This window comes from Squalius cephalus, assembly GCF_949319135.1.
Source record: "Squalius cephalus genome assembly, chromosome: 7".
NCBI lineage: Eukaryota > Metazoa > Chordata > Actinopteri > Cypriniformes > Leuciscidae > Squalius > Squalius cephalus.
In genome coordinates, this window is record NC_137128.1 from 42,680,460 (window position 1) to 42,693,442 (window position 12,983).

The following is a 12,983-nucleotide window of genomic DNA, read 5'->3' on the forward strand; positions in this document are numbered from 1 at the left end:
ATGGCGAGTGATGGTACTGTATGGGATCTTCAATGATGATGAATGATAGTGATGAATAATGGTGTGTGAGTTTGAATTATGTTTCGTGATGGTTAATTTTGATAAGTGTTTACTGATTGGTGAATAATGTTAGTGCTGGTTATAAATGGTTCAGTGAGGGTTAATGATGGTGTGTGATGATTTATCAATATGAGTGATTTTCAGTGTTGGACAGTGATATTAGTGATGGCAAATAATGATGAATAATGGTAGGACTGATCACTAGTTATGGAGTGCAAACCACAATTAGAAACTTGCAAAACAGCCTCTAAAGAAAGAGTGTTTAGTGAAATTTTGGTGAAAATTTGTGAACGATTGTTTAATAATACAAGTGAAGTTCAGTGTTGGAGAGGAATATCAGTGATGATAAGCAATTGTAGGATTGTTCACTTCTTAATGGATTACGAACCACATAAAAACAGTCTTCAATGAAACTGCATATGTGCATTAAGCTGATTGGTCAAAAACTGTGAAGTGGTCACTGTTGGTGATTAATAATTAATAATGATGAGTGATTGTTTATTAATGTAAGTGATGTTCAGAGTTGGAGAGCAATATTAGTGATGATAAGCAATTGTAGGATTGTTCACTTCTTAATGGATTACGAACCACATAAAAACAGTCTTCAATGAAACTGCATTGAATGTGCATTAAGCTGATTGGTCAAAAACTGTGAAGTGGTCACTGTTGGTGATTAATAATTAATAATGATGAGTGATTGTTTATTAATGTAAGTGATGTTCAGTGTTGGAGAGCAATATTAGTGATGATGAAGGCTGGTTGGATCGAACACTAATGGATTATAAGCATGAAATTGACAAAACACAGGAAGAAAAGAAAATGCATAATGCCAATTAGTGTAAAAATTGTGAAGTGATGTGTTGTTGAATGATGGTGAGTGATGGTTCATTTATATAAATGATGTTCAGTGTTTGAGAACAATATTAGTGATGATGAATAATGATTGTTTCATTAATGGGTTATAAACCCACAAAACAAAGAAATACAAGAAAATACATTTAATGCATCATGCAGGTTAGTGAATAATTGTGAAGCGTTCACTCTTGGTGAATGATGGTTCAGTGATGTTGAATAATGTTGAATAAAAGTGAGTGATGGCTTATTTATATAAATGATGTTCAATATTGGAAAGCAATATTAGTGATGATGAATAATGGTACGAATGATCACAATCACTAAAATCCTTGAGTCACTGTTGGTGAATGATGGTAAATAATGGTGAGTGATGGTTTATTTATAAAAATGATGTTCAGTGTTGGAGAGCGATATTAGCAATGATAAACAATAATTGTTCACTAGTTAGTGGATTATAATGATGTTTAGTCTTGGAGAGCAATCTTAGAGATTATGACTAGTCGGTGGTATTCACTAGTTAATGGATGCCACAATTAGAAATTCACAAAATAAAGACAAGAAAATGCATTGAATGCATAATGCCAATTATTTGTGACATGTTGACTGTTGGTGAATAATGGTTCAGTGATGATGGATAATAGTGTGTGATGGTTTAATAATGTGAATGATGCTGGTGTTTCTCAGTGCAGGTGATTGTCAGCAGTGAGGGAATCACCGAGCACACACACACACACGCGCGCGCGCGCGAGCTCTCTTCAGTCTCACGCTCCTCTAGTGCTCTACAGACCTTCATTACTTCAGTCTGTCGATGTGAGACGCGGATGACAAAGTTGCAATCGCAGGTGCACGAAGCGAACCGTCCATTTGCAGCCGTTATACAGAAGAAGGAGGATTACATCGCGTGCCATTCTGTGATGGTGAGTTTGCGCTTCTTCGCGTTTCTTCAGTCATTGATCGCTGTCTAGTGCTTCTGCGATACATTGAATGTGGGCGACCTCCGTTCACAATAATACACGATTATCAACGACATATTTCTCAGTCGGTTCACGCGTGTTTTCTATAGACGGATTGATCATGAATAAACGATAAGTGAATATTCAGGGACCGCAGAGATTATTGGGCTTTGCTTTGTTTGATATATGTTCAGTTATGTAATTTAAAGATGATTTCTGTAATGCACCGATTCATCAACATCATCACTTTAAAATGATGCATTTCAATGCATCCCAAACATGATTGACGCAAATCGTTGTTCAGCATATGAGCGTTTTTTGTTTTTTTTTATAAACTATAATGGGTGAATCTCACGAGCTCGTCCAGAACATTTTACATTTCACATCGCAATTAAAATATAAAATAAAAACGTTTTTTTTCCCAACTGTGACCTTATTTTAATGACAATTCATCACATTTTAATTGACTGTAATGCAGAAAATATTTATATATTATTTAAACAGTAAATTGTTGATACATTGAGGCTCTATTTGTTGTGCTACCTTTAACGTATAGCCGATCTAAATATATATAAAAAAAAACTGTCCAGACAGGATGATTTCATTACTCTATTACAGTAATGAGAATCTAATGAGAACCATCATTAAGAATAATGAGAATTACAGTCAAACTCAGAAGTAAACCCTCTTGAGGCTAACACTGACAACAAAGGGAGTAAAAATGTGTTATAGTGTAATGAAAATAATTCAAATATCTTAAAGTGTGATAAACATACAGTATATTCAATAGCATTATGCATTTTTTTTATTTTGGGGTGAAATATGATCTAAACAGCAATACACTGATATGCACCTCATGAACCAAACTCATGTGTGTCGTAGCCAGAGAAATGTTGCCAGTGTCATTTAAAGCAAAGCACCAGTGTAAAGCCATGCAATAATCAGACAATTCTGATGGATTCTCTCATGCATCATCAGTAAATCAATCCAGATTTCTGCAGTGAATATGAAGGCATGCAGTGAGTCACAGCACACGTTAATGCTGCCTTCACATCCATGCAAAACACTGTATACTCCCTTTCAAATGATTGCCTCAGAACGAATCAAATTTTCAAAAAGTGCATGTATTGACCTCTGTTTTATTCAGCATCCTTACACACATTTGACCTTGTAAAGGTTTGGCATTATGAACCATATGAAGAACATATGAAGCACTCTGTGTTGGTCTGGTGCTGAAAATGTGCTGCTTTTCTCTTTGTGTTACAGAGTATCTTTTTGTGTAGTGGAAAAGATGCCTCACCATTAATAGGCTACAGCAATACAGTAGATCACAATAGCATTAGCGTTATAAAAATATACAAGAACATACAATGTTAAATGACCGTCGTTGTTATTGCCAGATGCTGTTTTGCCTTTGCTTCAAGACACAGAGCCCATTCAAAACAGAGCCGTGTTCAGCCCTGTGCTTCTCGTTATGATGGTTATCAGAGCCTCAGTGTGTTTTGCATCCATATATAAAAAAAACCCTTCTGTTTGATTGACACTCTGTCTTTCTCTCCTTGAAGTGCCTGTTTGCGTCCCATAGGGTTACAAAAATAGCACATAAAGAGTGTATTTGCAAGCAAAAGATGTACATTTCCTACAAAAGGAGAGCTCAGTGAATGTAAAGCATTCACATTCAACCAGAACAAACCTTCAGAGGTTCGGTGTGAAATCAGATTATTTTACTCTTAAATCACTGGTGTCATAGAATTCTTGCTCTTCTGATCATGCAAGAAAGGAGTTCTTCGGCTGCATGTAATTGAATCTGTGGTCGTTCTGTGTGTTTTATTCGCTATGATTCATCCATTTATTCATTTTTTGAGGGAACTAATAAAGATGAGTAAGACAGCGGGGGCTCGGAGACCGCTCACTATCCTCGCACAGGTCTCGTCTTAAGGGTTTTTATACCTCCTTAGATTTGCTGTGGATCAGTAAATCTGGTCGACACACATTTCCCGTAAACCCCTCCCTCCCCATCGTTCCTGCGCACTTCAGCGATCAGAGATTTGATTATTTGAGATGGGGTTATAATAAAGAATGTAAGGGTGATTCAGTGATGGGTTGGTTGTGTTGGGTAGTGATGGTTAGGTCCAGACTGAACATCAGCTACTCTGGTGCAGTGTGTTATGATGTAGCCAATAGTACTGAAGCAGCTCTCTCTCTCTCTCTCTCTCTCTCTCTCTCTCTCTCTGTATTTTAAAACAATGTACCTTCTCTTTTAGGCTTTATAATGCTGTGCTTGAGATCTCTGGGAACAATCGTGAGCAGAATGCATAGACACGCGGCAAGAGCGTCCTTCCTCGTCCTCTTCCTCATCATCAGCTTGGTAAGAGCAGAGATGATCGTGTATTTATGTGTTCTTTGGGCCTGTATTCTCATGGATTCGCATGATTATATTTTTACAAATGTGACGATCAGTGAAGTTTTAAATGGCCAGAATCACTGTGGTTTCTCATTGGAAGTTAGTGTTTTGAGCAAACCCCTAATCCTTATTATTAAACATCGGAAATTATGATTTTGCCTGGTACACCTATTTAGAGACCAGAATATCATAGAGACTTAACGCAACCATCCAGAAAACCACAGACGCCAGCTTCCAATAGAGAGCAACAGTCGGGTTCCAGAGGTAAAAACTTTCCATAGGGAAATTGATTTTTAGCAATAAATCATAAGCTTTTATAGACAGCCTTACTGTGACCTACAAGGTTCTTAATCAATCGTATTTGCTTTTGTTGAAGCCTTTGGCCCACATTTTTTTAAAATAATCATGTTTAACAGCAGAATTCATGGTAAAAAAACAAAAAAACATTTACGCATGATGCTGTACAGAAAATTCAACCACTCAGAGGGTTGAAACAAACAAGACACACCAAAATATCTCTACTGCAAATTATGTAATTGCGTTGATCTACCTACACACTCAAAAAACTTAAATATTTAAATATATATGCATATTTGTGCAGTAAATTTAAAATATAGTTTTTTTATATATATTATCATTTTTATATGAGTAGTTTTATATTTCTCCATCGTTTTTAATCACGCTGTTCTCAATGCTTCATGGGATTGTAGTTCTTTGTTGTCTTGTACCTATGCATTTTTGTCTGATTTTCAAATACTTTTTTTGCTTCAAGTCAAAGTTTGTAATGTTATGATTCACATCGTGGCTGATTGGCTTGGTTCATGGCTTACAACGCTTTAACAAAGACTTTTTTGAACATCATCGCTGAACAACAACACAAGCATTGATTAAAAAAAGAAAAAAGGTAGAAAAGCACATCCTGTGGTTTTGAAGATATCTACTGTACAGCTACAGTTCTGTGAAAAATCTTCTGTTAGTTCTCTGTAATTTCCATACAGTGAGGTAACAAGAGCATCTGATCTTTAATCTTTCATCTATAATGTTTTTTTTTTCCAGTCAAAATAAAGATAAAAAGATGTTTGAATGGTGGAAAATCACCTGTTTTTTAACTGTAAATGATAAGCTTTCATGACGGCAAAGCACGGCAACGTCACATGAGCATAACCGCCATATGAGACAAAGCAGTATATCACCCACAACTACATGAAGCGTTAAATATTTTAGATAAATAAACTTTTTGCATATATTTTGGTCACCCTCGATCCCTGACCATTAGTTTTGCCTTTTGGGACATTCAAGGCTTAGTTGGAGGGGTCACTGCAGGGGTCAGACCTCAAAATCTCCAATCTATATAGATCCTGTCTGCTGTCATCCAACAAAAATAAAATCTTCCCTGAAACACAAATAATTCAATGAGTGATGGATCCATTTTTGTTGCAGCTGACCACACTGAGCCATCTGGATTCTTTCTGTGAATCTACTGCATTTAATGACTCAAACATGAGATTTTACTCAGCATGTCATTCATTTTACTCAGTGTATCAATAAATACATGCATGTGAAATGTTGAGCTTCTGCCTTTAGAATGAGAGATAATACACATGCAAAAGTGGCCATTCATATAGGCTACTCTTTGTCTAATAGCACAAGAAAAATCACAAATTAGATTCTTTTAGACATCAAGAATATGTTTGCTATAGTCTCCTGTTTCTCAGATGATTTTCTTGAGGAAAAAGACCACAGTAATCTCACGTTTTAACCTGTTGAAGTGCAATAAGCAGCGAAAAGAACTCATTTCGGTATATACAGCGTGCGAGTACTGAAATTAGTTCTTTTTGGCGACTTAAAGGTATAGCGGAGGATTTTCTTTTTTCCGGCTGGATCATCAAGACTATTGGTCCTCCTAAGTGTCAATCATTCTGGTGATATGTTTACGCGTCGTACGTGCTCGTGCACACGATTCACACGATGACGTACGCTCAAAACACAGGTTGGGATTCCCACTGATGCCTCAGTCGAGAAGTTTCTACTTGACAGGTAAAGTTTGGCATGCTATTTGGAGAAATCCATTTAAAATCACTGCTAGTAAAAGTTAATGTAAGCTATGATTAGCTCGTGCACACATTTAATAGGCGTTCCCTCTCGGGGGCAGGTAGAGTGTTGCGCATGTGCATTTTTTCAAAAAGTGGAGAGGGCAGTTCTTTTCTAAAATTCGGGAAAATTCTCCGCTATACCTTTAAAGGGATACTCCACTTTTTTTGGAAATAGGCTCATTTTACAACTTCCCCAGAATTAAACAGTTGAGTTTTATCATTTTGGAATTCATTCAGCCGATCTCCGGGTCTGGGGGTCCCACTTTTAGCATAGCTTAGCATAATGAATTGAACCGGACAAGACCATTAGCATCTCTCTCAAAAAAATTAACAAAGAGTTTTGATATTTTTCCTATTTAAAACTTGACTCTTCTGTAGTTACATCGTGTACTAAGACCAACGGAAAATGTAAAGTTGTGATTTTCTAGGCTGATATGTCTAGGAACTATACTCTCATTCCTGCGTAATAATCAAAAAACTTTGCTGTCGTACCATGGGTGAAGCAGGCGTAATGATATGACGCAGTGCATGCCGCCTGATAATAGGCTACTGAGCTGGGGACTATTTTCAGGCGCTGCGTCATATCATTACGCCTGCTGGACTCATGGTACGGCAGCAAAGTTTTTTGATTATTACGCAGGAATGACAGTATAGTTCCTAGCCATATCTGCCTAGAAAATCGCAACTTTAAATTTTCCGTCGGTCTTAGTACACGATGTAACTACAGAAGAGTCAAGTTTTAAATAGGAAAAATATCGAAACTCTTTGTTAATTTTTTTGAGAGAGATGCTAATGGTCTTGTCCGGTTCAATTCATTATGCTAAGCTATGCTAAAAGTGGGACCCCCAGACCCGGAGATCGGCTGAATGAATTCGAAAACGGTAAAACTCAACTGTTTAACTCTGGGGGAGATGTAAAATGAGCCTATTTCCAAAAAAAGTGGAGTATCCCTTTAATGAGCTTGAACGGTCAAATACACACATTTACGTGTCAAAATGCATGTCTTTGCATTTGCAAGTATCCTTGTAAACAGCTATTTATGTTTTAAATGAATGTAAATAGTTGAGAAAGAAAGTGCATGTGTATCAATATTCCATAAGGTCTTAAAGTGACGGCAGCCTAATATATCTGCTTTGTAACTTTAATAAGAATATATATATATATATTTCATTTGCACAGTAAAGACTATGCAGTTGTAATAGATCCACTGGAGGCGATTGTAGTGAGAAACCCAAGTGCAGTTTTTACTGATCCAAAACATAAACAAATACAAATAAACCAAGACTTGGCTCGACTTGAAAATTAAACTTGACCATAACTTGACATAAAACTCACCGCACAGCGGTTACGGGGACAATACTAGACAAGGGAACAATGAAACTAAAGAGCAAACACGGGACACGTGCACAATCAAACCAATGAGAACCAATGACATAACATAAAACAAGGAGGCACATAACAGGATCACATGAGGCCAAGGAAGTCACATGACAAGAACCTGGAACAAAACCTCAAAGATAAAGGATATGAAACAAAACTCAAAACTAGACATGACAGCAGTGTGTTTTTTGTGCATTTATGTACATTATACAATTCATGTAGTATGTAGTTTTTATGTCTAGTGCTTGAAGTTTTTCAGGTAGGTCTATTTCTTATATTGTGTCTTTGTTCTGTTGTAGTTTTGCCCTATTGCTTTTAATTTATTTCTTTGCTCTTATTTTATCACTGACTGTTTACTTGTCTTCAGTATAAGCTTGAGATTTTTTTTCTTTTTCTTTTTTACTTAGGCTACAGTATTCGTTTTTTTTTTTTGTGATATTGAAATTGGTGAAGAGAATTATGAAATTTCAATGGTATCAAAAAGTTGTTATATAAAACCCTCATTTAAATCAGAAATAACTAAATTGTGATATATTGACGTTATTGTGAAATAAAATGACTATAAGATTTCCGTCATATCGCCCACCCCTATAGCTACACATTACAGTCGAAATGTTAGGATTTTCACAGAATGACGTTTGAGTAACCACAAGATTACAAGTTACTCAGAGCATGTATTTTCCCTCAGTTGCAGTCGGAGGTAACCATGGCAACAGTTGGCTGCTCAAGTGCCTTCCATTAGGATCAATGGACAGTACATCAGTTTATTTGGAACTTCATTATAGATTTAAATGAGCAAAATCTGCAATATCCTTGTATGGAAGTAACTCTTTTATAGTGTGTTTTTCATTGCATGTCTATAGTGTGTGTACTTTACTTTTTAGTCCTTGTATAGCCTTAATAGCTCTATTTATTATTTATTTATTACTACAAGATAGCATACTACAAGAGTTTGGCAACAGAAATGTGTCCAAGAAACCTCAGCTGCACACATTGCTTTACAATTTAGATCAATTATATTTATGCTTTCTGATCAACAGGTATCATATCACAAACATCATTGGTACTCCATGTCTTCTTGTTGGTTACAAATAGATATTTGGTTAGATGTGGATTGGACAGTGATATCAAACCAGGTTGTACCAGATTAAACTGGCTTTTGAAATGTACAGTAGCAGCTGGTTTGGGGTGCTGGTTCTTGGTGGTCTAGGACAACTTCTAACCAGCTTGATCCACTTATAACCATTTAGACCAGCTAGAAACCACGTAAAATGACCTGTTTTAGCTGGATTTCTACAGAGATGGACATTCAATCCAACCCAGTATCAAACCATGTATGGCAGAGACAGAAATAGCACAACTTCTATAAAAGATAAAGTATGTGAACGTTTAAAAAAAAAAAATATTATTTACCCCCAATTATTTTCTTTTTTTTTATTTTTTTTGGCGTGAATTCATCCTCTCCACTGCTGCTGTTTGTTGGTATTGCTCTTGTGTGGTTTTGGTTTATTTTTAATCTTTGTTGTTCCAGATGTGCCCCATACATTCTGAGATCCCCAACTGTGTCATCAAGCGCGAGGAGGAGAGATGCTTAAAGCGAATCGCTCTACATGACCGCAAAGATGACGAAAACTTTGGTAAGAGACATGATGCAATGCGTTTGACTTGACCTTCCAATTATAGTGAAAGATGAACAGGAAACAATATCAGTGTTATTGTTCTCTTTCTAGACAAATTTTTGTCGAACCATCTCTTTTGCGCATGTCGAACTCACAACGAGCCGTGGATCAGTTAGCTGATAGTGAGAGGATTTTGAGTGAGCAAAGGATTTGACTGATGTGGCAAAAAATAAGCTGCAATATGTAATGTTTTTCGCCGCTGGGGTCGCTAACCTCTTCCAATAACAAAGGCGTCGGTTGATGACGCATAAGCGGAATTATGGAACTTGTCGTCATGCCGAAGGATCTAATAATGTTTATGGATGAGTGAATACATTGATGTTTTTAACTCTTCCGAGTCGCCGATCACGCCGGCGTGATCAAATCACATGACCAGTTTAAGACGTCGAAGCATAAAAACAAAGTCACGTTGAGCGCTGCTGTCCACTTCTGTCGAAAGTGCTGGCTTGAAACTCTATTTTACTTTTTGTTTTGTGTTGATAGACCAAGTAAAAACGGAGATATGATCATTTAAACTTTATATAAAAAAATATTGAAAATATTGACGCGTTCGTAAAGGAACGCAAGATGGGATGCGACAGGCGTTGCATTTATTCTCATAACTTCGGCGGTTTTTGTCATAAAACAAAACGGAGAAAAATGTGTGAATCTGCTGACTCTGTTCTTCAGGCTGCACATTTTAGGGAGTGGAGGAGGAGCCAACTGAGCAAAGAAGCAAAATTGAAAGGCGCCCGCGGGAGTCGGGAGATTGACGGAGTAGACAGAGAGACATATATATAGAAAGAGAGCGAGAGAGATATTATTGCTAGTTTTTGGAAAAGTTTGAATAGATTTTGAGAGTAGTTTAGGAGTAGTGTAGATAGTTTAGGTAGTTTTTTGTGGAAGGAAAATGAAGCGAATGTCTTTGGTCTCATTGTTGACAGAAACTTTTTTGAGGAGTGGCACAGATTAAAAAAAAAAAAACTCACCTGATATTCGTTGTAAATAGTTGTATATATAGTTTGATTTGGTGTTAATTTTACCTTTTGTATAGTATATTTGCACTTTTTAGGAACCCCTCTTACTCAAGGAAGGAAAGCCCTGTAATGTAGCTGTCTGTGTAATTGTACATGAAGTGTTTTGTAGAGTTTCTAAGCAAAAAAGAAAAGAAAAAAACGCCTATTGCCACACCTGCTTTTTGCTGTATATAGTTAGATTTTATCTCAATTTTACCTTTTTTATGTTGTATTTGCACTAATTGGGAACCCTCATACTCTGAGAATGCAAGGCCTTAAATATAGCTCTCTGTATAATTGTGTGCATAAACTTTTAAAAAGTGGCAAAGCTAAAAAGAGAAAAAAAGCCTATGGCTACACTCGCTTTTTTTTGTAAATCATATTTTTTTTGTATATAGCTTGATTATATCTGAATTTTACCTGAATATGTTGACATTTACAACTTGTGTTTACATTTTAAACCTTTTAAAATGCTTCATTGAGCATGTTTGTGTTTTTTGTAGTAAAAAAACTATAATTTTTCTATTCGGTTTGTGTTTTTTGTGTGATTTTGGGTCCAGTATGTTGATACAGTACATAAAAATTAAAAAATAATTGTCTGTTCATATAGGTGATGTTGTGCTGAAAAAAACAATACCAAACATTGGTATGGTAAACATTTGTTTATGTCGCAAAATAAAAAAAATAAAAAGTACTCAAAAACGGCCAAAATAGCCCAAGACTCCGAAGAGTTAACATGACTGTGGTATAAAGCAGGTCGCAATTGCTAATGAGAGACAGATTCGCCACACACGAGTCCCGCGGATAAAGGAATAAGGACATTTCATTCTACCGAACTACCCGCAAGTGCAGAATAATACTCACACAGGTCATTTTATTAGATGAATGAAACTTGTGAGGTAGCGCAGCGCTGTTTCACTTGCTCTACACTTTCACACTAAACTGCATTTGAGTGTGTTGAAAGTTATAATGTTATTCTATGTTAGTTTATCTGTATGAGACCAGCAGTAAGCTAGATCAACATTAGAATAACATACTGATCATATTCTAACATTTCATCATGTTGAGCTATATAACATTGATTAGTTTTATATACATCAGTCACCTCTACATTTGCGCATCTCTGTCAAGTCGAAGTTAGTCGCGGACGTGGAGCTCTCGGCATCTCGAAAACGCCACACTGATATTGATCCTCGTTTTCGTTCTCCTTTTGTCCCAAAGTCTGCTTGCCATGATCCATAATGTTTGAACGAAACAACAACAGCGTGAGCGTGCCGCTAGACGTAACACAGTTGTCCACATCTGTCGCCATGGTTACTATGGCAGTACGAGCGGAAACCAGGGATAACGCGGATATTACGTCATTGACAGGCGACAAGTGTTCAGGGACGAGCCATTATTTAAAACTGGAATTTCTCTGAAATTAAAAATCTTTGGGAACTTTTGGGATATTTTAAGTACTCAATTAATTTTTTGATATTTTATTACAAAAATCTTACATATTGTAGCTTTAATAGCTGATTACAGTTAAAAATGTTATGTAGCATTTTATTAAAACTTGCTAACCTTTTTGGTACACTACCGTTCAAAAGCTTGAGGTCAGTAATGTTCTTGAAATAAGTCTTTTCTGCTAACCTGCACTTATTTGGTTAGAAAAAAACAGTAATATTGTAAAAGCTTCTCTAATGGATTGTTTAAGGGCCTGTAATATGCCAGGCGGGGATGTCAGGGACCATGCAGGAGAACTTTTTTTTAACCGATTCATTGAATTGAGTAATTTGATCCATGGAAATGATTCGGAACAGATGCAGTGCAGCATATCAAGTCGCATGTATTCCATTCTGTACTTCATAGCTCTTTCTTGCTATCAGCCCTTCTTTAAAATGAATTAGTCATGATTCTCCATCTCTTCCTCACTGAGTTAACTAGAACTTTCATATATTGGGTTCATTTTGCTCACCATGCACTAAATGTGTCATCCGTCCCCATAGAGGTATTCAGGTGTTGTGGTAAACAGGAAGCAGGACTGTGACACCCGTCAGCAATTACATAGAAGATAAGTTATTTCTGTGAGAGCTGGAGGACTCATACAGCGAGATGTGGATAAATGGGCCGAGGGGGGAAGAGGAAGATGGAGAGAAAGCACTTTGACTCTGACTCATATGTTTACAGCCTCAAGGACACTCCAGATATTTCGGATTGTTTGGAGCAGAAAATAACAGATTATAAGGTGTGAAACAGCTTGAGTTGCTAGAAAGACTGAACAGTGAAAGTTTGCATGTGGAATTTCACATGCAAACCTGCATGTTATTCAATAACCACCACAATGCAACTTAACCAGATGCGCAGTGCTGTGCCATTTGCATTTAATGGATATTGTCATTGTTATTCTTTTCAGAGCAAACTCAACTTTTCTTTTCAGACATCAGCAGTAAATAGAGTTTATTTCCTTTTAGACTGGTTTTAAGCTGTTTGTTTCCGCAGCGAGTGGATGTGTTGGTTTGGGATGGTCCTCTTTAGACTTTTTCAGATGTACAAAAATGAGGTGAAGTCTGTGTTTTAAA

General features: G+C 36.6%; 1 protein-coding gene across 4 annotated transcripts in view; it reads left to right on the top strand.

Annotated features, from left to right (window-relative positions):
* Positions 1-1,597: 1,597 nt before the first annotated feature.
* The window catches only part of adcyap1r1a (adenylate cyclase activating polypeptide 1a (pituitary) receptor type I), a 67,517-nt gene continuing 56,131 nt past the window's right edge, over positions 1,598-12,983 (top strand). For 2 of the 4 annotated variants that reach the window (XM_079876355.1, XM_079876356.1), the window contains exons 1-3: positions 1,598-1,832; positions 4,133-4,236; positions 9,277-9,382. In XM_079876355.1, coding sequence (XP_079732481.1) covers positions 4,141-4,236; positions 9,277-9,382 — 202 coding nt within the window. In that variant the 5' untranslated portion in view covers positions 1,598-1,832; positions 4,133-4,140. The remainder of the gene's footprint in view (positions 1,833-4,132; positions 4,237-9,276; positions 9,383-12,983) is intronic. The other 2 variants (XM_079876354.1, XM_079876353.1) reach the window with 2 other exon arrangements.